Source organism: Alexandromys fortis, unplaced genomic scaffold (genome assembly GCF_014885135.2).
Source record: "Alexandromys fortis isolate MF-2015 unplaced genomic scaffold, M_Fortis_MF-2015_v1.1 scaffold_1, whole genome shotgun sequence".
NCBI classification, from domain to species: domain Eukaryota; kingdom Metazoa; phylum Chordata; class Mammalia; order Rodentia; family Cricetidae; genus Alexandromys; species Alexandromys fortis.
In genome coordinates, this window is record NW_026067927.1 from 7,235,355 (window position 1) to 7,252,631 (window position 17,277).

At 33.5% G+C, this 17,277-nt stretch overlaps 1 protein-coding gene across 3 annotated transcripts in view; it reads right to left on the reverse strand.

Annotated features, from left to right (window-relative positions):
* Positions 1-259: 259 nt before the first annotated feature.
* Cdh8 (cadherin 8) overlaps positions 260-17,277 on the reverse strand; it is a 334,360-nt gene continuing 317,342 nt past the window's right edge. The window contains exons 10-12 of one of the 3 annotated variants that reach the window (XM_050144038.1): positions 7,980-8,231; positions 6,433-6,615; positions 260-418 (exon numbers count right to left, since the gene is read on the reverse strand). In XM_050144038.1, the coding sequence (XP_049999995.1) occupies positions 372-418; positions 6,433-6,615; positions 7,980-8,231 (482 nt within the window). In that variant the 3' untranslated portion in view covers positions 260-371. Of the gene's footprint in view, positions 419-6,121; positions 6,616-7,979; positions 8,232-17,277 lie in introns of those variants that run through there. The other 2 variants (XM_050144039.1, XM_050144037.1) reach the window with 2 other exon arrangements.

Below are 17,277 nucleotides of genomic sequence, written 5' to 3' on the forward strand. Positions count from 1 at the left end.
ATGATTATTGATAATGCTAACAATGAACTTGCTAACAATGAGCTACATATCCAACTGTCAAACTTGACAAACAAGTCATAGCTCTCAAAATTTAGATGTCAAATTACAGAAAACTTTGTAAAAAAAAAAAAAGTATCAGAGACAATCACATTCAAGGGAAACAGTTATCCCAGCCAATGATTCATAATTGCTGAGTTCAACCTTAGACAGTAATTGTTAAAATATTGCTTATATCCAAGTAGCCCTGGAGACCTTTGAATATACAGAGGAGATCTGAAAGAACTAACATGTGTATTTAGGGACCTCTCCTTTCCTTTTGACGTTCTGGCCTCTTGGTTTCAGGAAGTCACTGTTGTCCCCAGTCCTTTTCTTCAGGCAGCATTCTCTGGTATTCCTCTTAGCAAGCCTCTTCTGTCATCTGTGAATAACAATAGAGAAATCCATTATCTATTTGTATAGCTAAGTAGAGGTTAGACCTGTATTCAAGGTGTGAATCAACTTGAGTCTGGTAACTCAGGTGGAAGGGAGAGTCTCACAGGCATCCATGCCACCAGGAAGTACCTTCCTCTCAAGCTGCCATCACTAAAATAAGAGCATTCGTGCTAAGTAACGCTCAATGTCACGGACATAGAAATGATCCAAAAGACTAGAGTTCAGCTTCTGTCTCCTGCACTTATTGGATCTGCAAATTAGTGTTGCCGAACCTCTTGATAAATTCCTGAAAATCTTTGTGTGTGTGTGTGTGTTGCTCACAGCACATGTCATAATTTAGGCATACACAAGGTATTCTCTTTGCAATTGGATTCTTCCTTGAGCTTTCAAAGGTATCATTGATACTCATATTTGCTCTTTATAAAAAATGTGTGAGTGGAAACTGTATAGCTTCTTTGAAATCATTGCTTAATTTCCATCTTTGAAAGCAGAGCTCTCAGAAAGTCTTCTTGTTTTGCATTTTGAGTTCCTTCCTTTCATAGAGCAATGGGTAACTTGCTTTTTGTTTCTTACCATTTGAAGGCTCCTACTATATTTAGAGCTGGGGCCATTTAAGGAAAGCTAGGAACTCTATTCAGACAGTCTTGCGAAAGCCCGGATTTAAATGCTATTTAACCACAGACAAAGAATGCGTATGATTAGTTTAGATGTGCTCTATTAGCTTCAATTTATACGTGGGCAAGGAAGTTCAAAGATACCATTACATTTCACTTTTTTATAACTTCTATGTAGCCTAATTACAGTTCTAGAACAGGTTCAGTAAATGTAGTAGACAAATTTCTTGTAGAAGCAGTGGGATATTTAATTGTATGTGTTCTGTAATTATGGAAGTCATCCAGAATACTTGTATGGGATACAGTAATAATAAGGATATACTCTGATCAATAATTGTGTGTCAACTACACAGAAAATGATCAAAATAAATATCTCCTTTAATGATGGACAATGAAGACATCATAATTTTCATAAACAAGAGCAACAATGATAGGAAACATTTTATTCATTTTTGGCCATCTGAGCAACAATGCAAAGGACTTTGTTTAGCAAAGAAAACTGAGTAGGTAGGAATCAAAGAAAAGTAAACAGAGAAAATTATTTCCTACAAAATATATTCTACAATTATTATCTCCACAAAAATACAATGATACAAAAGCATCCAAATCCCGCTTCTCAGTGAGATGCATTTAATTCTAATCCCAGGCTTTATGAGCTATTATTATGTTCAGAAACAAAACTCACATTTAAATCCTTTACCCCGAGACAGATTTCTTTCAACTTCAAGGTTAGAGTTAGAAAAAACAAAGAACCATCATTTCAATTTTTTTTGTTGTGTGTGAGACTGTGACATGGAAACTTATTATTGAAATGAGAACACATTAGTATAAATCATCCTAAGTAACTTATCCCAAGTGTGTGTGTGTGTCTTTGTGTGTTTATGCTTGTGTGTATGCATTCATACACATGAATATCTATGTGTCTATATGGACATTCATACAAATATGTGTCCATTCTTTTCTGTGTTGATGTTCATGTTTAAATTGTGCATTCATGCAGCTTTTATAGTGATGCCCACTGTTACCTTATCTCTTTGACTGACAGTGATGGGATTTCAGGCACGCTCAACCTTTCCAACAGTGCCAGTGATGGGATTTTTTGAAATCTTATTACTGGTTGCACTGCCTTGATCTCAGATGGAACTTTCAATCAAAAAGGCAATCAGAAGGTTATACATTCGTGAGATTCCCTGCAAAGCCAACGATCGCATAATACAACATGTTGCAAAGGACTACTTGCCTCCAGTCCTTATGTGGCTATAAAACGTAATTGGCTACTTAGCTCTCAGCACCCGCTTCCCTTCTCCAAAATACAGATAGCTCAGCTCTCTGTGGAGTCTCAGTGTGGAGTCGGCTGCTCCTAGGAGATTTCTAAGTCTCATGCAGAGACTTGTCTTACTTTAAGCATATGATTAAGCAAACTCTCAGAAGACTTATTTGTCTCTTTCTGAGGATTCTTGCCTCACTGGGGATACTGATGAATCCAAGTTTTCTTTCACGTTATATACACACATAAACTTGCCACCACCACCCCAAATTTTTTGATACAAAACATTTTTTACTGTAAAGTTTGTATCATAGCACAATTTGGTATGGGAAAGGTAACACATGAATATAACTTATAGCATACTTCAGCCATATTATCATAAACCATTTTAAAAATATATTGACTATACTCATTGTGAGAATTTTATTAGGAATGGCTTACTAATATTTGGTAATATGTTTGTATGGAGATTCAAAAGTTGTTTGATCACATAACAAGGAAAATAAAGGCAAGAGTTGATCCTGTGTGGCCTCTAGCCATGCAGGGATACCTCAGTTCCTCAGACAAGATCCCTGCAGTCGAGTAAGCAGAGAGAGACTAACTTTGTTTCAACATATTATTTGGCACAGAATTCTTGGGCAATCAGTAAAAGAGACTGCTGCTTAGGACACACAAAGACCACGGGGACAACAAAAGGAGTGTCAAATGAGGCAATATTGTACTTGAAAAATAAGCATACGTGTGTGAAGATTCTTTTGATGTGTCAGTATTGCTAGCACAAAAGAAATTCATAAATATAAAATGATAATAAAGTTAAAATGTATTGCTTGAAATGTTAAGGAAGGAATCCTTAAATCTCAATAAAATATTTTTGATCTCCAATGTAATATTTTGAATGTGGGAATTCTAATAAGTTTTTTGCTAAAATAAATGTTATTGTTTAATTGTATGCTTGTGGAGCTGGGAATATAATTTAAATGGAGGATACTCTAAAAGTATATTTCACATAGCAAAACCATATTATTCAAAAATAACCATACATAGCTCCACTTTATCCAGCATATCAAAACTTTAGATTGGCTTCGATGCACAAAATGCCTGGATGGCAGGGGAGGGAAATGTTAATATGGAATTCATGTTTCCATGATGTCTTCCTGGACCAACTAAAATGTAAAGGAAGGTTTGGAAAACTGGTTCAGCATACATTGCCTCCTGCCCACAAGCACTATCAGATGAATTTTATTCTATTGTCCACCAACACTGAAGATGATGATTTTGTATTTCTATTAAAGAATAGTGTGATATATCACTTAAATACGCCTCTTCATGACAGTTTCCTTAAAAATAAAAAGAGAGAGAGAGAGATAAGTTTGAAGTGAAAGGAGAAGACAGAAAGTAATTCCACTTTAGTTTACAATGTGAGCACATGGAATTGACTTTTTATTGTTACTATAGCTGATATTAACTGTTTTTTTGACTCTTGCTAATCTGGTATATACAAAAGTCACAGTAGACTCCTTCTGACTTCATGAAAACTTTTCAGTAGCCACTGAGATAGGTATAAAAAAGGATTGTGATCAGGCAATAGGGAACAATGAGGAGATGGTAAGCCCTTGGAAAACTATTAAACTTTAGTTGAATATTTAGTCAGTTCGTTTCTGTCATGATGGAGACAGCTTCCGGAAACTGACCTCCATTTCCAAGCTCAATCCATGTTTTCCTTAGCCCAGACTAGGTACTGAAGTAGCAGATGACAATAGCCCACAGATCTTGTTCTAATGGATCCTCTAAGGATCTAGAAAAGAGTGGATTTTAAATCTGCAATGTAGTCTAATGTTCTCTCTCCAAATCCTGTTCTTCAGTCCCTTCATTTCTTCACAGTTTGGACTTGTAACCTTTTCCTATGCACAATTGCCTTCTTGTTCTTTTATCCTTTTCTGCTAACTCTACCCCAGCCTCTACCTCTAGGGGCCTCCAAAACATACTTGACTGTTTTTTAGGTACAACATTTATTTTTATGTCTCTGATATTTTTCTTGCTATGGGATCGATAGCAATCCATTTCTCATCTCTGCTTTTTATTAAAATATTCTTAAAACTAAAAGTGCTCCCACACTGTGATTTGATCGCACAATTTGGAATTTTAGTTAGAGTCAATAGTTTTGTCAAGTGATCTTCATGTAACTGGACAAAATGATGACAACAAAGGTATTTATAAAAATATATTTCACAAAGTAGGAAACAATACAGGAGTTTCTCTGAATACAACACATGGAGTAAATAAACAATATTGCATTAAAGCAAAGTATAAAAGTAAAATGATCTGCATGTAATACTTGAATTGTATCATACATTTTCTACTCCTACATGGCAGGTTTGCATTACAAACTAAATATGCTCACACCTTCTAGCACTGCCCGGTTTTTGTAGTCTAACACACTCTGCGCATCACCATGACCAGGGACAGAAGTGTAAGAAAACATAAGCAGTAAAATTATGTACAAATCAGTTCCTGCTTTAAATTCATTGGGGGAGGACAACTTGAAGCATTTTTATTGGGTGGGGCATTACGGAAGTATCTAAAAGTCTAGAGTTTAAATATTCACAGGAATCAATATACTTTCAGATGTTTGTGCTTGTAGTAAAAACACCAAATACTAGGATTATGAAGAAAATAGAAAACAGTCCAAAAGTTTCTCTGGGAAATGCTGCTCCTGTTATTATCAGACACAATATCACTTTCTACTCTAAAGAGACTATTACCTCTCCCCTTGATAATATTGCCTGCCATACTTAGCTCATCAAAATGTACATGTATTAAACATTCATTGTATAGATATTAATATAAAACAATCTAAAGGATTATTAATGGATATAATTTAGTTCTCCCCATATAATCCCTTAATCTATAGATTACCAACCTTAATAAATAAAAGCATTATTGGACATCAATAAAATATTTATTTTTGAGGATTAAACAAATAAATTCACACGCTAGCAATAAAACCATCTGTCTCTGATGTGGTCCACTGTGGAAAAGAGTTTATCTCTGTGTCCTTGTGGAAGAAGATGAAGTGGAGGGAACCAGGATTCCTGCTTCTAGACACAGCCTGTTTGAATGGCATTTCTCTCCTCCCACCTTTCAGTTGGCATTCCCCACCCTGGAATGGATTACGAACATGTGAATATTTTAAGGCTCGACACAATATTTAAAGATGCTATTCAGTCTCTGGTGAGTGGGGCCAACATTTATGTACAACGTGTGGTCACCGTACCATATAATCTAGGAGGCCTCCCCAAACTCCACAAAGTCTTAATGTACAGCGGACCAAAGTATTGCTTTATCATTTGTGACGGGATCCTTATTGGTGAAGGGGAAAAAAACCATTTGCACTCATAAAAATCCTTGCAGAAGACACATATCAGCAGCAGAATCCTTGCAGGTCCATTTTTTTTTCTAATAAAGCACCTTTTAATTTTGTTTTTTTTTTTTTTCCTCTTAAACAATTCTCTAATGGTTAACTAGGATCCCAATCTCTGACTGAGGCAGTCAGTTAAATATCAAATATTCAAAGACTTCTAGACACTCCACATACTTAATTCACACTCCACAAGATTTATAACCTCCTAACATATACTTTTTATTTTTTTATTATTTTTTGGTTCAACATTAAAATGTGGTTGAGTTTATAGATGATTGGTGCTAAACTTGCCTCTAAAACAAATAGCCACATTTGTTGTATCTAAGGGGAGTGACCCTAGAATATTACAGAATGCTCAGTTCCATTGATTGTTTATATAATCCACTGTCAAGTTTCTTTGTCACTTTCACCAACAGAGTAGAGTTCGCCCAGTCTCTTAAAGCGGGGACCCCAGTCACTGAGGTAGTCAAAATTCTGGTCTGAGTCTGATGTGGTGGACTCCAAGGAGCTGAGGGAGCCAGCCACAGACCCTCGGCCTTCATAGCCATAAATCTGAATGGAGTCATATGGTGGGGCCGTGGGGTCATTATCTGCCTCATGCAGCCTTACATTTATAAATTCATCGACATCAACACCATTTGGAACTGGAGCAAGCCCTTGCCTTGGCATAAACTGCAAATCTGGTTTAATATCCTTACGGGGTAAAAATCCATTAATTCCATCTGGATTTTGCAAAGTTGCAATGTCAAAAGCCTCTGTATCCTCCTCCCCGCCTCCTTCATCATCGTAGCGGATGATGTTTTCTCGAACATCTTCATCGTCTTTGATAATTAATGGCTCATTTTTATGCCGCCTCAGGGTAACAAACAGGACCACAATGACTGTAAGAAAAAAAATACCGAATCACAATCAGTCAAAAAGCATTTCCTGCCACAATCAGAGCAGAACAGATGATGGGGGAGAAGAGCTTGTTAAAGAGCTCCTGTTTACAACCTTTTCAATCCTAGGCCTTGAGGCTAGTGCTAAACTACTCAATCATGTTCACACCCAGACTGCCAAGATCTTTACTACCAAATCCAGCTAAACAATATAGAAAATAACATTCGCAGCATGAGTAACATGTTAGTATATCGTGGGAACTATTCCCTATGCTTGGTTTCTGCTCGTGTTTCTTATACGTAGTATGTATGGTATTTGAAAAATTCTTTTTATGGTGGTGTTGCTGCTGATAGCAGTAATGAAAACCACGGTGTTCTACATACTTTTTAAAGCACTCAATCACTGAGTTATGGCCACGATGATATTATAATACATAAGATATTCTCTAATTAAACAATGCGTTACTTTCACACAATGTATAGATTTCTAGACAGATAATGTCTTATATTCAACGATAATTGACAATTATGTATCTAGAAAGGTTGTTCCAATGTAGGACAAGAGAAAGGAGTATTACCAAAGTAGTTGACCAGCCAAACAAATCATGAACTGACACAATTCTTAAGACAGTTTATTTTTCAAGATAAAGATAATTCCCTTTGGTATTTTTTTCTGGAAATAAAGGTACAGATTATGTGTTACTGGGCCACAGAGTCTTAACATGTGACCCAAGATAGCCTGGAACCCCAGAATCTCCACTTTCTCCCAAGTGCTGGCTAATAGGAATGATTTCACTGTTATAAGGCTTATTCTTACTTCCATATTGATAATTTTTAATGGAAAGGTAATAGACCTTTTCTCTCAGTTTGCATTCTTTTCTTTTGTTTTTTTTTTTTTTTGCATTCTTTTTTTTGTAATTTTAACTAACATCAATGAAAGTATCTATAAAATAGAATGTTGTTTGAATGAGAGCATATTTTTGAATGATATATATATATATATCTTTGTATCTCACTGAACTATGAGATCTAATGATTCAATTTCCAAATCCATGCATCGCTTATATTCAATGGTAATGTGGATAAAGGAGAACTGCCTCTTGTAATAAAGTCATTTGCAGCCTGTGATTTAACTGGTGTTAGGATGAGCGTAGGGAACACAATTCCCAATCCTATTGCCATGCTTGTGATGGGTTTAAAGGGGCACCAAAACTGTCAAACAAGGCCAAGTTTTCACTACTCTTTCTCACATAATAGCTTCTGACTTTGAGAGTTCTTCTTTCCCTAAAGAATGTTAACTACATCCCAGAAGTTGATATCTTTATTTATAGCCAGTAATGACTTTAAGCTATGAAGGTGATACCCACCTAGCAGCAAAATGATGCATGCTAGTATGGCAATTAAGGCTCCCATACTGAGTCCAATAGGAAGGACATAAGCTTCAACATTGCATGACTGGACCACACCATCATTGCTACAGCCACAGACCCGGATAGTCAAGGTACTGGTGCTGCTCAGAGGGGGATTCCCACTGTCACTGATCACTATAGGTAAAAGGTAGACTTCTTGCTTCTGCCGGCTGAATCCATTATGCTTTGCCAAAATGCTCAGGGAGTTATCTAGAAAAAAAAAAGTGGAAGTGACAGTTACTTGCATCATTTCAAAACATATGCCAACATAGTATTTGTTTTTTCTGGGCTACAGATCCTGTGATCCTTTCAACTACTTCAAACTACAAAAGGGCCGATCACAGTCTCTCCTTTACCTCTTTCAACTTTACCAATCGACATAAACCAAAATATCTACAGCAAAACATAGTGTATGAATGGTCCGCAGTGATGAGATAGTAAGAGCTATTTTTTTTTTTTTTTTGTAAATGGAAAGCATTTTTTTATTTTTATTTTTTTTTTTATTTTTTTTGGTTTTTCGAGACAGGGTTTCTCTGTGGCTTTGGAGCCTGTCCTGGAACTAGCTCTCTAGACCAGACTGGTCTTGAACTCACAGAGATCTGCCTGCATATTTTATTAAAACAATCTTTAAGAAGTTTTTTTTTTTTTTCAGGAGGCCCATGTTAAACCATCTCCCATAGATATGTACAAAAGTTTATAATGAAATTATGGAAGTTAATTAGGTAGAACATTGCTATTTTGAAAAGGGCTACTCGAGCAACTCTGTATTGAAAGACAGATTGGATGGAAATAAGAACACACAAAGCTAACTTTATTGAATAGCATGCTACCTAGACAACAGCCAGGATGCCCTGAAGCATTTATCTTGAGATAATAAAACCCATATTTCTGTCAGTTGAAGTAGCTGAACCATAAATATTAAACTTCTATAGAGTTCTTTATGTATGTTTTATATAGGCAAGGATATTGGAAGTAAAAGCAGGAATTCCATTTTGCATTAGTTATATGAAGATTTGGCATTGGCCATGTGAAGCTGTAACTGTAATCAATGAAGTAATATGTGATGTTGTGATTTCAGCTTGAAGTAAAATTAGTTTGCGAGAAGTTACTAGTTCCATACTGTTCGTAGAGTCATTATTTCACCCTAGCAATGGGCACTTTAATTGTTCCTCATCATCAGGAGAACGATAGGCACATTATTTACATTTTGTCTGTCCTTTTATTTTAATCAATAAAAGACACATCAGTATTCAAAATGAGAATGTGATTGTCTCACAATCGTATTCCAGTCAAAAATAAAGAAACTTTAGTTGCTGTGTTAATATTATTTGGACAAAATCACCATTTCAATCGGGAAATTTTCCAATATTGACAAACTCACAGACAGCAAAATGCTTGGTTAATTCATTATTTCACTAAATGATATTGTCTATGATTTCAAAGCTGTCCAATTTCTGGTCATGAGTGTCCTAGTGATTTCTAAAACAGTCAAATAAATGGATGACGATTTTATTCAAATGGCTTTATTATGCCGAATCCTACCATATAATAACCTCTATTAGAATTTCATAGAAAAATGGAAATTATTCCTCAAAATAGATGCATAATTATGTGTAATTTTATTTTGTTTAAGATATAAGCAGGCCTATAATGCTTTAGTAGTAAGTAGTCAAACAGAAAAGGCACTCTGAGTTAATAATTTTTTCTTTCTAAATTTCGTTTGGTCGTGCTTCATTATATAGCAATTTGCACAGCAAAAAGGTTTTCTAATAGAGTTAAGTAGTGATATACCAAATGATCCGGTAATCTTTTTTCCATGACCTAGAAGGAAATACCAGTCAGTTAAAAGCAGGACCTCATTTTCTTTACACAGATGCAGAATCTATGGTTGTTTTGAATTTTCAGAAAGTGCACGACCAGTCGGAGCGCCATGAATTAGCCCAGGAAATATTTGTCAGATGGCTTCATGTCCGGTAGTTCATAACTTGAGATACGAATTGTTTTTCATCATACAAAATTAATAAAATTGTAATGAGGCTTTGTCTCTTGGTGATTGTCTTTTGGTGGCTGACATTATTTCTCTGAGAAAGTATTGCTACATGGTCTCCTTTAATGTATCTACAGGGATAATTGAAGCTGCAGCAGAAATGATACTTGCGGACCAAAGCCATGACTCATTGCTGTGCGAAGCCATGGAGAATCTAATATTCACTGCCACTTGTATTTCTGCACTAACTCTAGAATTTGCATTTCTGTTGTCCTTTCTAGATGCATGAAATTATTGCATAAGGGAAGTACAGGAGTTTTGTTCCCTGGGTTTTACCTCCAAGCCCTAGGCAATATAGCAAATTATTCTAATTTTAAAAAAGTTTTTTTGCATGTATTACTGATATACTTAAGTTGATTTTCAGCTAACTAAGTTAAATAATCGCTATGGAATATATCTAAGTGTAAAATAACAATTTAGAAATGTTCCTGTCGGAATTTTTATAAACTTACATTGAGCTTTTATTTTATTAAATTTATTAACTTTAATATTATAATTCTCTTTAATGTTTGGTATTTTACGCAACACACACACTTTAATTAATTAAGGTTGCTTTGGGTATTATTCCCCTTTCATTTTATAATATAATTTGGAATTTTCATTTTTCCACACAGATAATTGATTTCCTAGAAATAAATTATTGTCTAAGTTCTCCTTTTCACACTGCTACTGATTAGTCTCTCACAAATCAAATACAATGGACTCACAGCACTTCAGGAATATCCATTTTATTTAAACCTTTTTATCATTTTCAATCTTGATTTACTGGCATCCTTTATTAATATGAAAGTATTATACTAAACTTTGATATTTCTTTTCTACCATGTGCTTCTGTATGAAACTGAGCTATTATTGTCTATTTGCTGTTCTCTGACAAATATAGATGCAGATTGCCAGTCTCCATGAGAATTCTTTTAATAACTTTTGTAAAAATGTATGAAAACTGAGATAGATCTTATATAATATAGAGGAATTTGGAGAGCTTTGATAACTTTAAGGCTATTAGTCTTTACCAAATCGTGATTTATTTTAATTATTATATCATATGTTAATAAACCATGTTAGATTCAAGCAACATCCTATCTTTGTCTTGTTTTATTATTTCTGTTTTATAATGCATACTATTGCTATAGTAAATATTTATAAATTTAGTTATATTTTAAAATAATATTGTCAATAAACTATTGCAGTTGTATAAAATGTAACTACTTTGTCAATTGTTTATTTTCAACAATCTTAATCACTCTTTTAATTTTAAAAAATATAACTTTTATTAGACAATCTTTTGTAGTATAGAAGCAGGCAGAGCTCCTGGATACTTACAAAAATTATAAAAGGGTATGACATTGTAAGACTCACAAGATGGTTCTGAAGAATAGAAGTAAATTTAAAAATATATATATATATATTTAAAAATAAAGAAATAAACACATCATAGTCAAAACTTGGAAAGTGAGAAAATCTTGAAAGTGATCGAAAACACATATAAAACTTGAAACTCATATAAAACTTGAAATTCATATAAAACTTGAAAGTGACAAAAAACTTCGTATGGTGATATAGAAAGAAACTATTCAGCCACTAATAGCAGAATTTTCATACACATAATAAATTATTAAACTAATAAACTAGTAACTACTGGTAATTTACCTAAGCTGTCTCACAAATCTGTTTTGTATGTGTGTCCGCTTGCACACGTGTGCGTCTATGTGTTTGTGTGTGTGTGAGAGAGAGAGTTGACAGCGACAGAGAGATAGAGAGAGAAACAGACAAGAGAGAGACCGACAGAGAAAAACAGAGAGACAGAAACAGACAGAGACTGAACTTTTATCACATATCAAAAGAATTAAATTTGTTACGAATATTTACTGAACAAAGTATTCTATATACTAAAAGCAAAATTGCAAATGGTGATTCAAATGCAGGTTAAAAATAAGGAAGATCAGTGAAGATTATCATGTAATTTTAAAAGACAGTACAAGCACATAATTTTTGCTTATATGTCTTAACTGTTTTGAAAGAATTACATCAAATAATATATATTTAATAAGTTGGATATATCACATTTAAAAATGCAAAACTAGAGTGAAATACTACAATATTCCTCTTTCAATAATAGAGAAAACTTTAGCAATGGTAAAATGTCAAATTTTTCACACCAGAAGTACACAGAGCATTCCACTTAACAACTGAAGAATAAATATTTCACTCGAGTGTATTGGGCACATTCAGCATTACAGACTGTCTAAAGCACAAAGTAATTGGGACACGATAGAAAGGACACAGCGAAGGTACTTCAGCCACTCCAAAGTATCTCCTCACTATATGGAATTAGAAATTATTAAGAAAGTAATTAAGGTTTGAATATTTGTGGAAGTTAAATAGTATGGAGTTCAATATCCAGATGGTCAAGAAAAAGTATTAGAGAGTTAGAATATATGATACATCAGTATATGTATGTATGTATAATTAAATATTCAACAAAGAAAAATGCATAGGCTAAAACTCAAACGTGTGAAAGTAAAACTCTGCTTGACTATATCAAGAAATCATAAATATCTCAAAATAATAACTTGTTTTTTTCACACATAGACATCAGAAAAGAAGAGCAAAGTCATCTTAGAATGGTAAAAAGTATAAAAAATTCAAGAAATAGAGAGTAAATTAATGAAATATTGAAGAGAAAATCAAATCTTGTCACATTTTGGCAATTGATACCTAGTCATATGTTGTCTTAATGACAAGGTTTCATTCATTTTCAAGTAGTATTGGTTCAAATTAATTTTTATTTATCTTATATCAGCCATATTCCCAAGAGTATTGTGAGTAGAAGAAATTGCATTAGCCCCTGTACCTTGTTCTAATTTTAAAGAAAAGAAAGACCTGATTTGAAGTAGATGAGGAAATGGCTGGTGTTATTTATGGAAGATATTTTCCTATTGTTGGTTTATGCCTTTGATGTATTCATGTTCCTCTTTCTCTTTAGTTTCTCTTATGTTTTATTTTATTTTTCTAATAATAGAGGAAGGTCTTGACACAGGACTATGCATTTGTTTTAAGTTGGCTTCATGTGACTGTGGAATTACTGGAAAGCTTTGGATTGCTTGCATTTTAATATCGTATAATCTCGTGGTTTCTTCTTCTTAGTCTGCTCTATTTTGACTTCTGTTGCCACTTACAGTATTTTTGGCACTTATCTATTTATTTTGAGAAGTATAAATGTTAGACTGTTCTTGTCACTGATGTATTAGAGGAACTGGGGATATATTATAAACTAGAAGACACGTAAGACAGAAGACACAATAACTGGAATTCATGTGCATGTACCACATGATCTCTTTCCTTTCCTTACATTTCTTGAAAGTAAATATTTGACAACAGCATTATTTAAAAAATGGAGCTATCTTGACTTTTATCTATTTAGGATATAGAATTTTCTATGGGGAGCTAATACCCAACTGGATGGCAACTAGCTTAGAAAGTGCATGTGAGCTGCACACTCCTTGGCTCTCTGATGCTTTCAGTTAGTGATGTAGTCAATATTCACATTACACGTATTTCTTTCAATAAGAGGTTTTCAGTTGTTTATTGTTTTGCAGTGCTCTATGAACATGATGCCAAGGAGGATATTTTTAAAATCTTGCTTCTATTTATGTCATTTTTATTTAGAATTGACTAATAAAGAAAATAGTTTAATAGAGAGTAAATGTGGATGAATAGGAACAGACATGCCTAAAATAAATTAATACTAAAATGGTATAAATATTGTGTTCTGCCTACCTTAGTCTAGAAAGACAGGTGTATACCATGAATTAATTATAAGGACAAGATAAATATTAGCTATTTTCAAATACATACACTTTAGGTGTTTTGTCTTTTATAAACACTATTTCAAATTCTAGAAACAAATCTAGAAAGTACTTTAGCTTCAGTATTCCTAATGTTCTTTTTCATGGTCTATCATGACATCAGTCCCCTTGTTCAACCCATTTTATTTGCAATCACTTTAGCTTTAACTAATCTAACTTCTGATTAATTAAAACCAAGATCCATTTACAAATAGTAAAGAAATGAAACGTTTTGCAGGAATATCAATAAGTCTGTCCATCAGAGAATTTGTGTTATTGAAAAATTTGTGATATTATATTAATAAAAATGGATGTTATAGCATCTTTAAAAATACACTCATGTATATTAATACATATGGATATAGACATATTAATATAAATATAGGAATATAGAACTTTACTTAAATATACATTTTCTGCATTAATGTCTAATTTTATAATTTTATAGCCATAAATTTATATACCGTATACATCTCTCTTGTTATATTAGCAACATTCTCATGATAAAGTTATGGATATAAATGAAGAGACTTAGCTTTTATACTTCTGCTTCTATAATAGCGTAGAGATTTGTTTTCCCCTACATGACTTATATGTCCAAAACTTTTCCTTGTCTCTGTCTCTCTGGGCAATCATGACCCACTTTCATTTTCTATACTCCACCTCTTTTTCCATGCTTTGACTCAAGTTTCTTCCTTTACTAAAGGTTTCATGTTATTTTTTTGACAGATAATTTTCTTACTTCTCCTGATCCATGGTTTAAGCAGTAAATAACTTTTTTTTGCTAAATATTATTCCCTTAATATTTAAATATTATTTCTTTTTGACAATTTTTCCAAATGTCTATAGAAAATTTAGTGGCTGGATCTCCAATAATATAGTTTGCATTTTCATCAGAATACTATTATAAAAAATGATAGAGTAATGGAGATTTGATAGACATTGCAGATATGAAATAAATGAAACCTCCAAGCAACAAATAGCCAATTTAAATGCATAATGAGTGTTCAGAAAATATTTGTTAGGTAAATAAATGACTAAGCAATCATAAGTTATATTCTCATTCATTTCTCTTCATATGGCTTGATACGAAGGAAGTTATATGTGGCTAAAATAAATCAAAGACATAGTTTTATTTCAAACTATTGCGAAGCATATATAGCCTATGATTGTATATGGAAATTTGAAAGACTGACAGCTTATAAATCTTTCTTTGAGAGTGCTTTATATCATTGAAAGTGAGCAATAAGCTGAGAAAGTATAGGTGCAAACAAGGGAGCTCAGCGAAGAACCAACCTAAGTACTGAAAAAGCCATCATGTAAAATCGGTGTTCCATGGATTTTCGTTTCCTTGTTAAAATGGAAACCTTTGTCCTCCATTTAGTGAGAGGTCTATGTTTAACAGCCCCAAAGTATTTTCCACATGAATATTGATAATATTTCACCACTCAAAATTTGGAATCCAAAGAATATTTTCCACAGAAGGTAATATTCTCATTTTTTTTTCACTTTAGTAATAGCTATATTTGTTGTGGCATTATTGAACTTGTGTCTCTCAGATTCCTGCATTGAAACCAACACTGTTCCTGTATGTGGAGATGCAGAGACTGATGGAACCACAGTATTTGATGAGGTGCTCATCCAGGATAAGTGATCTGAAAGGAGAGAGGCTGAAGAGCTGGTAGTCTCTATTCCCTGCTTTCTGTACTCACACAGAACAACTATCAGGGAAACCCATGTGTCGAGAGAAGAGGCCTCAAGATGAAACCTTTACCGGAGTCTAATTTGGTCTTCTTGTCTCTAAGAAATTAATTTCTATTGCTGAAACCATCAGTTTGCAGTATTTATTAAATTATTTATTTATATTTATTAAATTTCAAGAGAAAACTAAGACTCTGTTGTAATCATGCAAAAATTCATGCTATAAAAATGAAATCTCATTTGAGGAGAGAAACAATGTATATCTGGGTATTTTTCAATTTTTTTCTTGCTTTTCTACATAATTATGTAAAATTTTGTACAGTTTATCTCAAAATTTTAACTAACTTTCTCACTCTCCTCCCCTCCCTTTATATCTCTCCCTCTCTCCTTCCTTCCTTTATTTCTTCCTCTTTTGTCCCTTGATATCTTCCAGCTGGACCCTTGTATTTTTAGTAAAAGTGTCCATTATTATTTCTGCCAATATTTTGTACATAGTCTGTAATTTTAGATAACACAACAGCAAGGAGATCCTATTTCTCTAATGGCTTCAGTGAAGTTCATATGTAGTGATCCTAATACCGAACTATGACTTTGGGCCAGGTTTCATTCATATAAAACCATGGAGTTAATTCTTCTTTCTTTGTCTTTTATATGCAAGTAAGACAAAAAATAATAAAAGAGCCAGAATTAAAGGAGGCTCTTGCCAGGCAACTATTTATTACAAAGTAAATAGTTGAAGAGATAATCAGTAGATACTGTGAGTTTTTTTTTTTGAATACTTGACTTGCAAATTTAATTCAAATTCTGTTGGTCAAGTCAAGAGGAATGAAACCAGTCATAAGATCAACTCAAATTAAAATTGGCATGGAGTTTAGGAAGCTTGTGAAAGAGTTTTAATTATGTTTTTATCATTGTGTTATAACTGTAGTTTATTTATCAACACTGGGAAAAGCGAGAGCAACTGCTGGATCTATGATTGCTCAGCATAGTGAAAGGGTGTGCAAACATGGTTTCTAACACTTAAGGTTCTCAAGAAAATGTGTCATCTATACCTTATACACATTTTCAGACTTCAAACAAAGTCCATGTGGATATTGTTTCATAGTAATGAGTTAAAAAAAAACCCAATTTTTAGTAAAGCCAGTCTTCTCTTGCACCATTATAACCTTTTACAAAGTTTGTTAAATGCATTTGTGTATATCATCTTCCACAAATAGCTGTGTATTATAATATCTGCAATTAGACTGTTGTCTAACTTTGTGCTGTCTTTCCATATCTTTTCTTTTAAACAAACCATGCTGCCACCTGCAATCTATCATCTCAATGGCGACATGCTGACTCATTATCAAATATTATCATCTTTAATAATAAAAGACATCGAATCATAAAACATTGATCTGACTGGCTTTCAAAAGAGAACATCATCTGGGATCTTTGTAGAATCTCCTAGATTAACACCAAGTGTAATGTTTAGTCAACAGTCTACAATTACACATTGAATGAATTAGCACTTTTTTAACATAGGAAAACACACTTGGAGCTCTTTCTGCATCACAGTTCCTCCAGCTCCAAGGCTCTATAAATATCTAGCAAGTTGTCATTTGGCAATGGAAATGTATAGATAGTAGGTCACAGAATTTTAAGAATTTCTTTCTAAAAA